Below are 17720 nucleotides of genomic sequence, written 5' to 3'. Positions count from 1 at the left end.
ACAGAGTCTTTGTTCAGGTCACAACTATGCTTGTCACTCTTTACATCAGCAGCAGCTTCAAGTGTCTCTGCTTCAGCAATGGCTGCTGCAGCCTCCTTTTTATATTTTAACATTTCTATGGAAACTTCCAATTTAGCTTGTTGTAGCCTCAGATTGGCTTCCTCTTCAGCATAGCTTAGGCGTGTCTTTGCTGCTTCAGCTCGCTCTTGCTCTGACTGCTGCAGACCCCGCTGATGATGAACTGGATCTCACTGAACAACATACTTGCGGCGTGTCCTTAACGATGCACTGTGTAGGTTCTCCTGTGCTGCTGTATTTCCATGCAAACTCTCTTCTGTAGCCTGTAGCTCGGTGGCGGCGCTGCTCCAGTAGCGTTTGATTGTAGAGTATGAACCGCTGATCGTCCACTGGAGGCGTGTGACGACAACATGATGGCTAGCTTCCAACTTGCTCAGCTTTATCTCGCTTGCTTGATAGTCGATGTTTCACTGTGCCGTCCTCGATATGTTCACTTAATATCTTGACGGCCAGCTAAACTTTTCCCAACACCAAAACTCTGAAGATTAATTCTTAGTTCCACAGGTTTATTAGAGATGCAAAGAAAAGTGAAACTGCAACACATTAAAAAAGGCAATGACAAATCAGAGTAACGCCAACTTCATCAAACCTTAACTCAACTTGAATAAAGACTAATTGCACTATTACAGCTGCATTTCGTTTGTACTCATTTTAAGAAAGGAGAAGAAATACATTTAAATAACATTCAGGACAATGAGACAACGCACAACTCATCGCAAACGACACACGTGAGCTAACATTTGCATAGTTGTAGTAAATTCAAACCGTCCTCAGATTTTACTTTACAAACAAAGTATTGACGAAAATAACAGAATTCCTTCGAAAATCTCACAAAGACAAATGTACATACCATCGATGCTATGCCAGACGCAAGGAGAAGACAGATGAGGAGAACGCGATGCATATAAACGTCTAAAACAATGCGCTTGAATGCGTGAAGGATTACTTCCGACTACGGGTAACGTAATAGGACAATTAGAACAACGCGATCTTAAAATGACCATGACCTAAATAAGAGCGCATAGGAATCTGAATAAACTTTTAAAGCATGTTATTTTCTGAAAGCATGAAACTCAATGCTTATCTAAATGTTACCATTAAGAACAGAACATATATATATATATATATATATATATATATATATATATATATATATATACTCTCTGAAAAGTTGTTTTCAACTGGCTTTAAAAGATCAGCAAGTGTCAGCGGATGTATCTCTACCCAGCATATCAACAGTCAAAGAGTTAAGTTAGTGTGGTTTTTGCAGGTCCACCTTCACACCTGCTGCAGCTCTGCACACTGCAATTTCCCCCACTGAGCTAAAATAGAACAAACCACATCCTGAACTGGTCTCAAGCATCCAACATGGGCACAAGCCTGTGTGTGTACAGGACTAATGAGAATATTTTTTGCTCTTATAAGTAAATAATGATTAATGATTTAGAAGTGCTGTGATTTATGTAAGTATTATTCCTTATTAAGTTGCATTTGCTGTACTGGGATTTCCATGCACAAATATCTAAATGCATGTCAGTTAGTCACAACTATTAGTTCTTTAGTAAACGTTCAAACACTATCCAATTATTTTCTTTTAACAAACATGAGAAATCATGGTAAGCAGATGACAGCGGGACACAGATCAGGTACTAGTACTTTCTTTCGGCTTCTCCCATTAGGGGTCACCACAGTGGATCATTGGTATCCATGATCCGCATGTTTGATTTGGCGCATACAGATCAGGTACAGATAAAAAAAAAGAAAAGAAAATATTACACAAAACAAGCAAATGTTGAACTAATCAAACCAAACCTGTCTCATAGCAGATATTGATAAGCAGTCATTCCAAAGTACACACAATGTGTTATTCACACAATAACCATCAGTCAGGACATTCAGACTGCAGATGAGCATTTTTCTAAAGAAGACACAGAACATTTACTCACAGAACATCACAGCGAGTGGACTGAGCTCCATCCTGTCTATCTAATGACTGACTGAGTAAAAGAGCAGAGTTACGTGTTAAAGCCGTACCACTTCCTGTGATCGCACTCTTCTCACACACACACTGTGTGTGCGCACATGTGCATGTGTGTGTGTGTGTGTGTGTGTGTGTGTGTGTGTGTGTGTGTGTGTGTGTGTGTGTAAGAGAGAGCGAGAGAGACCATGAAGAGTGTATGTTACTGATAGACAGATGCAGTGTTGGTAATGACAGCTGCTGGATGGTGTACTCACTTTTGTAAGATACTATAAATAATCAATAGATTTTTCACATATTATATTTTATATCTTAATTAATTATTTGGTGAAATAAATCATATGATTTGAGTCATTGAAACAATGTTAAATTAGCCTGATTCATGCTGGCCATTCTCATCTGAACGTTATTTGCTCTGCACATTATAGACATTTTCTTTGTTCTGACTGGATTTGTTTAGCTAAAGCCTGCACACCTCTTCAATAGGTTTATGTCTATTGGGGTATGTATGAATCCCAATCTTACTGCTATATTTTTTAATTTTCATTGTCTCATATTGTCTCTTGTCTCCTGTTGCACCATTGGAATATATCACAAAGTATTAATAAAGTGTTGTTAAATCAGATCACTGGATCACAGAGGAATTCAGTAGTCAGAATTAAGGTTTGTAAACCAACAAAAATTGAACTGGGGAACAGTTTAATTCATGTTTTCTTGTAAAAAAAAAAAAAAAAAAAAAAAAGGACAGCACATTGGCACATTGATAAGCAGCACATTGTAACCTCAGCTTAGTTACCCATTCTCCAGGCGTATTAAGATGGAATACCTGCACCTGCCCCAAAGATTACTTAAAGTTGGTCTTTAGCACAGTCTGCAACTGTTCTTCTTTTTTCTTTGTGGAGAAAAAAACAAAACTCCCATTTTTATCACTAAAACCGGCATACAAACTAGAACATGTGACAGGAGTTAAATCCAACACTTTAAATATTATTAATACAAAACAAAAAAATATCTGGAAAATATATATATTTCATCTCACTATAGTAGATATGGTGTTTTCAAAGAGAGAAAACGAGCCAGCGGTCGAAAAGTAAAATGTATGTCTTTGTTGCCCTCTAGTGGTAACTATAAGTACATTTCATCATTACTGTTTCCAGATTGAAATAGATTTTTATAAAAATAGATTCTTTAAAATAAATATGATCTTTTTTTTGTCTACTCACACTTTACATTTAAAATAGTGTCTACACACCTGAATGTTTCCAAACTGAGATTATTAATTTAATGTAAAAGAGATAATCCTTTATAGAGGAAACCTGAGAATAGATTAGAGCATTTATTTTAGCAAAGTTTTAAGCATTTATCTCCTTATTTAAGTAATTTATTTCCCTTTTCTCCTTTATATTGACTTTTAAAGCAGACGCTCATTTGTCCTACTTTAGCAGTGTTGTTAAGCAGATCCTGCCAGTCAGTAAAGCCGCCTGAAAAATAAATCATTTAGTCGAATGGTGGATCATAAGATTTTTCAGAATTACTTGATTTTGTTATGACATGTTCTAAACTTTGGTGATTTACACATATCTTTAGAAAGACCTAGTTTTGTGTTAATGTGTGCTCAAAGTTCTCAAAACAGCTACAAGGTTTGGCCATTATCCAACCTTAGATTAAAGCAATTTAAAAGTTTTTACAGATGAGCACTTGGGGAAATCTAAAGACAAACACATTTTTCAATTTCTTCAAAAGATTTTTAGCTCTCCGCAGATTCTTCAGAGTTGAAAGACACAGATCACTGCAGAGAGAGGAAACATATGGTTGCATAAAAATAGTCCTGATACTGTCATTAGTGATGGTACAAACTACTAAACAGTTTGGAATCATATAAAAGACTTGAGCAATACATCAGTAGGTTATTAGTTTTTATTATTATGCATATTCATAACTTACTATCACATAATTGACCAAGTAGAATAAAATGATTGAAAGTGATGAGGGCAGATACCAAAATAATTGTCTCTCAACTTGTATGTGGAGAAATTCTACACAATGGACCTTTAAACATGTTCCTTACTTTAAGGTGTGTAAAATGTTATAAATGAAATGAGATTTACCTTTAGGTTCTGATACAGCAGTGAGTATACAGTATTACCACCCACACTGGTCTTCTCTAGGTGGGAGCAAAAAACAATTCCTTGAATAATTTTCTACATTATTACCTAACTACATCTCATATAAAACTTTCTTCGGCTTCTCCCATTAGGGGTCGCCACAGCAGATCATCCGTATTTATGAGCCGCTTACTCGATTTGGCACATGTTTTTACGCTGGATGCCCTTCCTAACACAACCCTTCCCATTTATCCGGGCTTGGGACCGGCACTAAGAGTGCACTGGCTTGTGCAACCCTAATGGCTGGGGTTGGTTCCCTGACCGGGGATCGAACCCAGGCCGCAGCGGTGAAAGCACGGCATCCTAACCACTAGACCATCAGGGAACCTTAACTACAGCTCATATAAATAACTAAGAGGCAATGCACCACAAAACTTTTGAGGTTTGATTATCCAGGAAATAAATATCCACTGTCCTGTTGTGGATTTTCACATTATAACAGCGCAATACAACATTTTTATTTAATATATCATTGCATAAAACAAAACAGGATGCAGTTGATCAGTGATACAGAATATATTTTCTTCATTCAGCTTTACCTTGTGCTCTCTTTACTTTTCTCATTGGTTTTAACTGAATCTCAGTGTGGGTCACATCAGTGATGTCGAATTTAACAGTAGCTCCTGCAGTAGCAAAGAACAAAATCATTTATTAATACAGAATTGAATGTGATTACATGCCAGTTACTCTGTTTGGTTTCTTGTTCTTTAAGACCTGTGCATTATTGACCTCTCTGCTCCCAGCTGCAGCTTCACCCAAACACAGTGCATTGTGTTAATCACACTTCTACTAAGAGAAAATGTCTGAAATAAAACAAAGCTACCTGCTCCACTCATGTCTGCCTGATCCAAAGTTTCATAAATGTGTTCATTTTCTACAGAAAAACAAAGAAAAATATCTTAATACAATATCTGGAATGCTCATGAAGCTGAATTATTATATATTAGAAGTGATTATTTTAACTGTAAAGATGTAGAAATAATCTGAGACCAGTCTGAAGTTGTGTGTATGCTGACTGAGAGTCTTCAGCTCCTGACCAGCTCTGATTCTTCTCTGATATCTGATTGGTTTTCTGCTGATTTTCTGTAGAGAGAGAGATTCTACATCTGAACAGGATGTAAATACTAACACATTAAATTACACAGAAAGACAGATAGTACATGTCCCCTGTGACTTACAATGGAGATGCGTTCCGATGACCCCATCCTAACATGCAAATATCATAAGTCTAGACATGAAGAATGGTGATCAGTATGGGGAAGTAAGCTGTAACTTGTTAATAATTTACGTAATTTGGCAAAACCAGAGCAATTTCCAGCACTGGTTCGCAAGTGGAGCGCATAGCATACACTGCTACGTTTGCCTGATGCTCAAAACGTAAAATATTAAAATTTTACAACGAGAACACGTAAGTCGACCCATTGTAACTAAATAATCATCTGAATACTTTAAAATCAGAAATGTATCTAAATATTATGAAGAAATTTTAAATAAGCATAGAGAAAATACATTTCTGAACTGCATATACTGTAGTAAAGTCATTTTTTACAACTTAAATATATTTACAACTTAAAGACACTTCCAAACAAATAAATATAAACACAGATTTAATTATTATTACTGTTTTTGGTCATATTTTTGTCATAAGTCATAAGGTAGCTAAAATGATTATCAGTAGTGACTTCACGTTGTCTTTTTTTGCTTATTTTATATTTTTATTTATATATTTTATACGCTTTTTTTCCTTGGTTTATTTTTCTCCTCATCCTATTCCCTCATGCCGGACTGTCGTTTTACTGAATGTCGTACCCTGTATGTATGTGTATGTGACAAATAAAATTTGATTTGATTTGATACTGTGGCAGTGTGGGTGTGACTGAGCGTTACTTTGTGAATGGAGGGCAGACCTGAAGAAAACTAATGGTGAGAATCACACACCTGTTTTTGCAGTCAAGCTAATCTGTGTTCTCTGTTTTAGTGAGCGGAGAAGTGGATTAAAGAGGGCAGAGAAATGATCCTTGAAGGAGATAGATGATGAGAATTGTGTTTGTGTGTTAATGTCTGTGTATAGATGGACAGAAAAGTGAAAACAAAAGAAAAAAAACAAAATAAAGCTGGTTCTGTTTTAACTTGTTGCTGACCTGCTGTTCTTCTTCCACTGAGCCCAAAAGTTCTTCCATGATTACCTTTCTTTATTTTGTAGATCCACAGCAGGATTATTAAGATCAGCAAAACAATAAACAAAAAGGACAAACTCAGTCCCACAGCCAATCCTACTGTTTCACCACTGGATCTATAATCTGAGACTGAGCAAAGAAGAGCAGAATTTAAGCATTTAAACACTGCATATATAAACTTCCCTATTAAGTACATAAAGAGTTTGAATAAAAATGAAATGATTTCTCACATCTGACTGAGATCCAGCTGCTCGGTGACTCTCCTCTCTCTGGGTGTTTACAGTGGTAGAAACCTTCATCTGACTTTGAGACTTTATGGATGATCATCTCTCCTGTAGTCTGGTTCTGGACGACTGATCCATCTTTATAGAAATCAGCTCGGAGGTTTGAGGGATTTGTGTTACGATATAAACAGTGTAGAGTCAGAGGATGTCCCTCAGTCACAGGATGAACAGAACTCTCCAGGATCACATCACCATCTAGAACACAGAAATCATATTTAAAATAAATTAATACATTTGATCTCTTTAATATATGACATGCTTTTAATTGTATTTCTGAATATATGTAGCCAGAATGATCATATCATATGCTCATTCTTAGATGAACAAGCGCTAGCTAAAACCACATGATGTTAGAACTGCATGATGATTACAGACAGTAAAAGCAGTAAAGCATCAGTGAGACAGCAGTGTCATAACAGTATGTCTTAAAGGACTATGCAGATATCAGTAAAGTGATGGTTGTATGAAAAAATCTGGCCCTAAACCTGCTGGTTCTGGTACAAATGGCCTTGTATCTCCTCCTGGATGGAAGAACGTGATATTTACAGGTAATGTATTGTGAAAAGAAAAATCCATGACTTCTTGAGCAGTTTGTTAAATTGTAAACACTTGTTCTGCATATTCTATAATAAAACATTTTTCTTTTTCTTGAACGATAAATACAATACATAAAGACTCACCATGAACTGTGATGTTGACAGGATTACTGTTTTCTCCAGATTCAGACTCACACCAGTAAACTCCAGTGTAGGATGTGGAGAGGAAGCTGATTTTACATGTAGATCCTGTAACTGATCCCCACCGTGAACAATCTAACACTCCTTCACTGTCTGTGTATCGTCTCACTGTCCATCCAGTAGAGTACTCTGGTCCTCACAGCTCAGTGAGAGAGAGTCATGAGTAAAGTGTTGAGTTCTGCTGGGACTGATGATCAGAGACACTGGAGGAGATTCACCTTAAACACAGAAGAAATGTGAATAAGAATATGTGCAATATGTGACAAACTGTGAATACAAATGTATGCATTCAGAATGGTGTTTATTAGGAAGTTTAATCATGTCAACTGGACTTCTAACTGGTTGGATTGGAATGTTCACTACTCATCCAAGGAGTTTCCTTAGTCTGAGAGAAGTTAGCAAGATGTATGCACTGGATTCTTCGCCTCCCTGAGTTGCTACATGGCCAGAAAATCCAAAAAACGCAAAAGGTTTTTTCGGAAAACATCACATACAAATTCAATTAAATCCGACCAACAAACTAAGACAGAGATTCGTTAACACCAAAGACTGGATAAGTGCAGTGAAGAGTGTCCAGAGCCCTGCATTAGAGAGACAAACAACCATTGCATAGGAGGATGTACCAACACAGAAGAAGCAACACCTCAGGACCAGAATGAGTGATGTACCTGCTACTAAAAGAACAAATAGGACACACTTTTGAGTCCATCTATGAACTCCTTCTCTGGTGTAGTTGCTTCCTAAAAACTCCACTTACTCCTGACACCTCCTCACTCTCACCTCTGCCTTGTCTCTTAAGGAGGTTATCCAGGAAGGGGAAGGATCCTTGACCATACAAATCCGTATAATCTTGTAAATTTCAAACTGTTCAGTTAAATCACATATAAGTTCAGTTGACATGACTCAACATGTCACCAGGTTGACCGTTGATCTTCACAAAAACAAAGATTTTAATTAATTTGATATCAAAGCTTTAATCCATACAATACCATGTGTCATAACACAGACAGGTTTAACACCGGATAATCATAAATCTTAAAGGCAAAGGTTAAATCCAAAAAACACAATTAAAAACTGGGAGACAACATGTCTTGCATTTGCTCTAAAAGCACAAAGAAATAGCAGAGACAGAGGGCAGCAGAAAGGATAGAAATATAAGGGGTTTAAGCTAAGATGGGAACAGGTGCACATGATTACATCAGCTCAGAATCATTAATTTTCACATTATTGTTACAAAGGTAGACATATACTTTTAAAGATTGGTTCTAATTAACTGCATTATACTGTACATATTATTAAAGCATTGTTGCATGCATCTAATTTTGTTTACAAACCTACATTTGACAGTATTTTAACCAAAACCAATAGTTAATTTTCCTCACCAGAGATCCATAGAGGCTGTGGATTGCTGTACAGTGTGTAAATGACTGGTTCTCCTCTCTCTCCTCTACACACATAAATGCCTATGTGATGAAGAGCAGAAGGACTGAGAGTGTAGTTGCCTCCAGAACCTCTGCTGCTGTTTGAGAGGAGCTCCACATACATGATGTGGCCATTAATATTTTTTATTTGAGTTAATCTGTCTCTGTAGGGAACAACTGTGTACCAGCTGAATGTCCAGTCTGTAGAGGAGTCTGTAACCTCACAGCTTAGAGTCACTGAGTCTCCTTCAGTCAGCCAGTTCTGTGGAGATACACTCAGTACTGTCTGGGGTCTCTCTGTTACACAAAAAAAAAAAAATATAAAAAAACGTTTTTATACAAAAATGCTTTTCACGCCAGGAACCAACTGTAAAACCTGTCTCCATGAACTGCTAAAGCCATTGGCCAAAATTACCACCTACCTTAATGATGTGTTCATAGCAGGGGCTGAAGACATAGCTTGTCAGGACTTGTTCTGACAATCTGACCTCAGCAAGTTTAGCCAGATCCCACAATACAAACTACGCTTGCCTTAGACCAGGTAACAATGTGGACATTTGTCCACATTGGGCAAATATAGTTGGGCAACATAGTGAACTATACACCGGTAAAGGATCTCAGGATTGGCACAGTGCCTTTTGTGGGGGAGTTTTGCCTTTTTGGAAATATCCCACTTCTGAAAAGTGTTATACGACACTGACACTTGACTTCTAAATAAAAAAAAATAAATAAAATATTCTGTCATACCTCTTGCTGTAATTGTGACTTCATCACTGGACTCTGTGTTGAAAACTTTGACTCCCAATGGGTTATACCTGGATGCTTGACATTGGTACTTTGTTTCGCCAACATTATACATTGTCATGCTGAGCACATTGGTATTTCTAGATAGTGTGTTCATGGGCTGTGAGTTGTTGTACCAGAGAAAGTCCCATTTACTTGTCTCCTTCAGCTCACAGCTCAGAGTAACGGTGTCTCCAGTGTAGATAGAGGTCTGTGGATTCACTCTTACAATTGGTTTAGGTTTTGCTGTTAAAGTGATATGATGAAAGTGTCAGAGCTGCTTTTTACTTTGCAATATCAGTTGTAGATTCACTGTAGATTTTTTACTTTACATTATTTATGTACACCTCTCACATTTCAGCCATTGTTAGTATATAGAGACAACATCCAACATCCAGCAGATCAGTATGGTCATTATGGAGGAGCGGAAGAGGATCCCAGCAACAACCTGTGCAGCTCTGGTGAATTCCATGCCCAGGAAGATTAAGGCAGTGCTACATAACAATGGTGCTCACACACAATATTGACAATTTGGACACATGTTTACTTAGGTTTTACTTACATTTGTTGCCAGTTATTTAGATAATAATGGCTGAATGCTGAGTTATTTTCAGAGGGCAGTAAATCTGTACTGCTATACAAACTGCACATCGACTCATCTAACATATATCCAAGTTTAATTTCAATAGTTTTGTGTCTTGAGAAGATACTAAAATGGATACTGAAATGTGAGGGATGTACTCACTTTGTGAGATACTGTATGTTTTCTTACACACTTATCTCAAATATTAATATTATAAAAAAAATGTTTTCACACTTTAACCCAATCAGGAATGATTATATATATATATATATATATATATATATATATATATATATATATATATATATATATATATATAATCATATATTGGCTGGGGGTTAGGGTTAACCCTAACCCTAACCCTTACCCTAACCCTAAGCTCAAACTAACAAAAGGGTAAAGAACAGAAACAAACCCATAGACTCACGTGAAACAGTCAGTAATTCAGCATCACTAAACATTGAAGACTTGTCATTGCAGGTGTAAGAGCCACTGTGGGAGTTATTAACAGACAATATAGAGAATGTCTGTGCTGTGATGAAATAACCCTGTTCATCATGCAGACGTTCATTATTCTTATACCAGCCAAATGGCCAATGAGCATATCCCCCACAATGTAGACCACATGTCAATGTCATGGTCTCTCCAATAAACACATGTGCATCAGGCTTCATGAACACCACAGCTTTACAAATCCCTATTAAAAAAAAAAAAATGTATAAACAAAAAATAAAAAATAAATACTGTATAAGTACGTACGTTTGTACCTTTTTTTATACCATACTTGTGATATATGACTATAATATTTAAAGCAATTATTACACCTACACCATACATGTAGATTAATTGACTTGCACACTAAAGAATATACCTTACACTAGTCAAGTCCTAATTCACACTAATGCCAGTGTTATACAGTTGTGTTCAAAATTATTCAACCCCCACTGAAATTGATTGTTTTGGTCGGTTTGACATTGATTATGATCATTCAGTCATCCTGCTTACAATTAAATCAAAGAGGCACGTGGAGGTCAGACAAATATAAGATTTATAATGAAATAACCACAAATGTCTTTTCTGAGCTCACATCATTATCAGTTTTATTCAACCCCCAAGTGACATTCAATCTTAGTACTTAGTACAACATCCTTTTACAGTTATAACAGCTTTTAAACGTGAAGCATAGCTTGACACAAGTGTCTTGCAGCGATCTACGGGTATCTTCGCCCATTCATCATGGGCAAAAGCCTCCAGTTCAGTCACATTCTTAGGCTTGCGCACTGCAACTGCTTGCTTTAAGTCCCACCAGAGGTTCTCAATCGGATTTAAGTCTGGTGACTGCGATGGCCACTTCAAAATGTTCCAGCCTTTAATCTGCAACCATGCTCTAGTGGACTTGGAGGTATGCTTGGGATCATTGTCCTGTTGAAAGGTCCAACGTCTTCCAAGCCTCAGGTTTGTGACGGACTGCATCACATTGTCATCCAATATCTCCTGGTACTGAAGAGAATTCATGGTACCTTGCACACGCTGAAGCTTCCCAGTACCTGCAGAAGCAAAACAGCCCCAAAGCATGATTGACCCCCCGCCATGCTTCACAGTAGGCAAGGTGTTCTTTTCTTCATAGGCCTTGTTCTTCCTCCTCCAAACATAGCGTTGATCCATGGGCCCAAACAGTTCTAATTTTGTTTCATCAGTCCACAGAACACTATCCCAAAACTTCTGTGGTTTGTCCACATGACTTTTGGCATACTGCAGTCGACTCTTCTTATTCTTTGGGGACAGCAAGGGGGTGCGCCTGGGAGTTCTGGCATGGAGGCCTTCATTACGCAGGGTGCGCCGTATTGTCTGAGCAGAAACTTCAGTACCCACATCTGACAAATCTTTTCTCAGTTCCTCAGCAGTCACACGGGGACTTTTCTCCACTCTACGCTTCAGGTAGCGCACAGCAGTCGAAGTCAGCATCTTCTTTCTGCCACGACCAGGTAGCGTTTCAACAGTGCCCTTTGCCTTGAATTTGCGAATGATGCTTCCTATGGTGTCTCTTGGTATGTTTAACATCTTTGCAATCTTCTTATAGCCATTGCCCTTCCTGTGAAGAGTAATCACCTGTTCTCTTGTCTTCCTGGACCATTCTCTTGACCTCACCATGTTTGTAACCACACCAGTAAATGTCTAGAAGGAGCTGAGTATCACAGTCATTTTAAAGCTGCCTAATTGGTGCTTATTAGGCTTTACTGCTGCTCCCTGATATCCACAGGTGTTTTCAATACCTGATTGAAAACACTTCATTGAACCTCTGTTCTTCAGAGTGGTAGTCTTTAAGGGGTTGAATAATTATGTCAATGAAGAATTCACAAAAGAAACATTTACTACTGTATTACAAAACTAATGGATGTCATTTTAGTTGCATATGGTTCTTTAAGAAGTCCTTGTAGGATTTCATTCTGAATACAATTACAAATGTACACTAAATTCCCTAAAACCATTTACAGCATTGGGGGTTGAATAATTTTGAACACAACTGTATGTCTTGAAGCTAAACAGCAGAGTGTGTTCCATACTTCATTTCATTTAAGGAAAAGTGCCTAACTGTTCATACTCAGAAGCAGTATTTGATTTGTATATCTCATTATTGATATTATGTGTAGTTCAAAAGGAAAAAAAACAATAAAAACTAACATTTGTATTGGCATAAAAATATAAGCATTGTTATGGATCAATAACTAGCTTTAGCATCAGATTTGATGCATCTCTAAATACTCTTGAAACTCACATACAAATATTATTCACAATTCAAATTTTGGTGCTATTAAAAATGACCATTGTTTAATTAAGTTTTGTAATTTTAACCAATGTGCACATGTGAATGGCAAATCAAAATAGAAACAAATTAACAAATGCTACACAACTTACAAATAGAAATACAATAGAAACATGGACAGAATATGAAATATAATTTGTAAATCACCTTGAGTCTGAGCCACTGGTATAAGTAAAGCCAATACTGAAAAATGAACAGAAATGGAGAACATAATATACACATAAAAATTATTATCAATGATCTGATAAAAACAATTTGTTGTCTATAATGATACAATGTAGATTTAATAAATGCACCAAATTCATTTTATTCAGAAAATCTAGGAATCCAATTTTAATGAACCATTGCACCTATATTCACCATGTTTGTCTGAGCACTTGATTTACATTTAGGGTAATAATCAGTACATATATATTTTAATTAGTCTTTTATTTGTGGTTATGTCTCATTTGATGCTCTTTTTTTGCCTTCCTTGTTACATTTCTATTATGTCTTATGTCTTTTTATTTTTTATTTTTTAAAACCTTTAAAAAAAAAAAGTTACTATGTGTGAATTTCACAAAATAAGGCATTTAATTGTATCTGTTAGTGTGTGAAGCCTCCCCTCCTGTGGCTATTAATGGTACTGCAGATATAGTATTTTGTCCCTTTGCATGTCGTTGATGTGGATATACAAGTTTTTTCGCACTCAAACTCATTAAAGATTAAATTGTGAAAATAACGTTTTAAATGAATCTTTTCCATTAAATTGTTTGCATTTGTAAATGTGAACATGTATACAAGGCAGTTAACACTAACACTATTGTTGAGATCGTTGTGAATATAATGCATTTTTTTTTCATTTCTAACAAGAGTGCCAATGTGTTCATTTAATGTGCTCATTATGTCATTGTGCTAAATTTCTAACACTTAATTGTAATATGAATTGAGTGAATGTGTAATTTCTATTTTTCCCAGTCTTTAACAAATGTCTGCAGTATGTTCTTCTGGAGCCAACCTGATTTGTACCCTCTTTTTCTATCACGTGAACCCCATGTGTGTCCTTTTACATCCATTACATTTACATTTAATATCGGATTTAGGAAAAAATATAATCTCAGTAATGGTTAACCCAGCCATGAGGACATGTATGAGGACAGTGTGACAGCAGTAACGTGTGCAGTAGGAACGACAGATGGTTCAGGGTGAGGGTTGGACTGCAACAAGGATCGGCTCTGAGCCCTTATCTGTTTGCAGTGGTGATGGACAGGTTGATGGACGATGTCAGACAGGAGTCTTGTGGATGACATTGTGATTTGTGGTGAGAGTAGGGAGCTGGAGGAAAAGAGCCGGGAGAGGTGGAGATATGTGCTGGAGAGAATGGGAATGAAAGTCAGTAGCTGGAGGTAGAAAAGTTAATAAGGGACAGTGCATTTAGAAATGTTTTGGAGACAAGGTCAGTGAGGCACAATTGAGATGGTTTAAACATGTGCAGAGGAGGGATATATGGCGTATATCAGTAGGAGAATGCTGAGGATGGAGCCACCAGGTGGGAGGAAAAGGGGAAGGCCAAAGAGGAGGTTTATGGATGTGGTGAGGGAAGACATGCAGTTAGTTGGTTTGAAAGAGGCAGATTACAGAACAGGGTGGTATGGAGATGGTTAAACCACTGTGGCAAACCCCTAATGGGAGAAGCCGGAAGGAGAAGAAGATGAATAAGTAATCTCAGTAAAGATTGTTGGTCTTGATGGTGGTTGGTATTTTGCTGACCCCTAGGATTTTCACATTAATGAGACTCCATGTGTATGCATCTTTTTCTGTCACTGATCACACCATTATTACAAAAATATACATTACTTGAATCTTTATCTTAATTTCAAGAGCTTTTTCTAAGGGGGCAGAGAGCAAGCAACAGCAATAATGTTATAAAGTGACCGGTGAGGATTTGTTTAAAAATTTTACTACTCTTAATAGTTGTCTCCAACTGGCTTTGAGAAAGCTCAGTGATTAACATACAAACAGTTAATGTGGTTGTTGCTTTTGCAGGTCCACCCACACACCTGTTCCAGTTTTTCACATCAAAGTTTGCAGCAGTACATTAAAATAGATTAAACCACATCCTGAACTGGTCTCTGCTCCCGAGCCTCTAACACTGTCACTGCCCTGTGTGCGTACAGGACTAATAAGAAGTGTTTGTTGCTTTTATTTTTAACAGAGATAGACAAATTATTTCATTAAGATGTTTCTCTAGACAGATATTTAAATATATTTCACGTCCATGAGTTTCCTTAGAACGTCCATGAGTTTCCTTAGAACGTTAATGAGTTTCCTTGAAATACAAACATCACCTAGTCATTTTCTCTTAACGGTTAAAATAATCATGAGCAATTGTTACAGAGAAGAAGATGACAGCAGGATACTAAAAATCAGCTACGGCAGTGGTCCCCAACATTGTTTGCGTCATGGACCGGTTTAATGTCAGACAATATTTTCACTGAGCGGCCTTTAAGGTGTGGGGGATAAATACAACAAAATTAAATTATACAACCAGCATAAAAAAAAGGTATTTTCTAAATATAACAATAAGCATAAATACACTGTGTTGTTTTTTTGTTCATTTTGCTAGCTTGGAGGTTTTTTAATTTAGCAGTAATGTATTGTGTGTTAGCAGCCAGAGCAGCCCCTTTAATAAGGTAGCAGATGGGGGTAAAACATGTGACTGAGGCTTCTTGGCATGCATGAGTCATAGACAGATGTGGCGGAGAGAATCCGGTAATTTTCCCAAATAAAACATCATTCAGAATCAGATAATAAATAAAACGGAAATAATGTAAGTTATGTATACTTTCTGTGCGGCCCGGTAACAAATGACCCACAAACCCATGGTCCGCGGCCCGGGGATTGGGGACCACTGAGCTACGAATTCCAACAATCAGAAAAACAGATTCATTTAACCTCATTTCATAACATAACTCACTTAAATTTTCAAAACACTCTCATTACTTAAACTAGAATATTTTTGTTGCTCTATTGAGTTTTATTTAGTTTTATTGAGCTCTGTATCAATATATACAGTTATTGATACACAGATCCACTTGAGCAGTCAAGTCAAGCCAGGTCAAGTAAGCTTTTATTGACATTTTAACCATGTACAGCACAGTACATAGTGAAACAAGATAATATCCCCCAAAAATAGACAAGGCACAAAACTACCTGGGACACTTTAGTACATGTTAGCAACATTTAGTGCAAAACAGCACAAGGTAGTGAGATGGTCCACACAGTGACACTGCAGCACTGTAGATTTATAATTGTCCAAATAATTTGTTGATATAATAATATATGCTGTACATGTAAACCCTAAATTGTTTTGCAGCAATTTATGCGAAACAGCACCGCTGAAGTGCACAGTGTTCTAATCACACTATAATATTTCACCCCAACACACAGTCTAACATACACAATATTTACTCACAGAGCATCAAAGGAAGTAGATTGAGCGCCATTCTGTCCCTCTAATAACTGACCAATATGGCAGTGGTGTGTGTTAAACAATTACCACTTCCTCTGTGTCACATGTAGAGAGAGAGAGAGAGAGAGAGAGAGAAAGAGAGAGAGATAGGGGAAGAGGATGGACATATATAACTTCTTTTTTATCAGTGTGACGTATGTTCTCTTTGCGTCCTCATTAGAGTGAATGGCATGGTATAAATGTATTCATCTGCAGTTTGAATTTCCTAATTGATGAGTTTATAGTGTGATTTCTATATTGTGTGTTTGATCTGTTGAAAAGAAAATGTGAATGGTGTTTGTTCTTTCACCAAAAGAGTTCATGGTTGCATGTCAATGGTGTATGCAGTGGTGAGCTTGTGGTTGCCTTTCCTGTGCAGAAATGGGTTTCAACAAATCCACCACAGCATTAAATAGGTTTAATGCGAAATTGTCTAATGACCTACATTTCTATTTGTGTTATTATGGTCTCTACAGAGAAACATCACAATACTGCAGGTTTTTATCTTTTACACACTAATATTAACCAGGGTATAGCAAGTACACAAACAAAATCACTATTATGTATCTTTTTAATTTTTTATTATTATTATTAGGAGCAATACAGTAGCTGTGCAGAAACAAACATTTCATGTTAGTGTTCTTATCACAGGAGTGAGTTTAGAGATCAGCTCATGGTTATGGCTTAGTTTTACTGGGAGGAGGTGTGAATTTTTGTATGACCCAGTCTTTACAGACTGAAGGCACAGAGTGGTGTATGTAGAGATGAGTATGTGTGTATATGGTATCCGGGTTGACAAAGAAATGGAGCACAAACACTGTGAATATCGTAAATGAGGTATGTATTGAGATGTTCAAACACCAGATAAACTTTAAGGTGGACCAAGGACCAAATAACAATCTAAAGAACCTACAAAAATAAACAAACAACTTCCCTGAACTCCCACCACAGCGATAGGGAAGAAACCCACACGCAACACAAATGGCAGCCACACCCCTATTGCCAGTGAACATCGAGGTTTATAGGCTCTAGCAATCTACAGCTTTGTCTGCAACTCATGAACTACCTGGAAGCCCAACTGGCACAGTAAGTGATGCTCACATTGTTAATTAACCAGTGCAGTGTACTGGTGCAGTATGTAGATTCGAAAGGGTTTACTTACACTCTGACATGTTTGACTGTTTTTACAGTATTGTGCAA

The 17720-nt window shown here is 37.1% G+C and overlaps 1 protein-coding gene and 1 non-coding gene across 2 annotated transcripts; both read right to left on the bottom strand.

The window, feature by feature from the left end:
• Positions 1-3448: 3448 nt before the first annotated feature.
• On the bottom strand, positions 3449-16511 carry LOC124387354 (carcinoembryonic antigen-related cell adhesion molecule 5-like). The gene is given in 14 exon segments (XM_046851666.1): positions 3449-3845; positions 4165-4220; positions 4761-4844; positions 5045-5095; positions 5212-5304; positions 6363-6527; positions 6629-6877; positions 7363-7545; positions 7548-7637; positions 8802-9137; positions 9588-9869; positions 10634-10903; positions 13178-13213; positions 16485-16511. Coding segments are annotated over 14 exon segments (1905 nt in total). The 5' UTR covers positions 16492-16511; the 3' UTR covers positions 3449-3842.
• On the bottom strand, positions 4475-4546 carry trnae-uuc. Its single transcript has one exon. It is a non-coding gene; the product is annotated as a tRNA-Glu (tRNA).
• Positions 16512-17720: the final 1209 nt, after the last annotated feature.

This window comes from Silurus meridionalis, chromosome 6, assembly GCF_014805685.1.
Source record: "Silurus meridionalis isolate SWU-2019-XX chromosome 6, ASM1480568v1, whole genome shotgun sequence".
In the NCBI taxonomy this organism is placed as follows: domain Eukaryota; kingdom Metazoa; phylum Chordata; class Actinopteri; order Siluriformes; family Siluridae; genus Silurus; species Silurus meridionalis.
The sequence above is the reverse complement of the archived record's forward strand: the minus strand, read 5'-3'. Positions and strand labels throughout refer to the sequence as shown.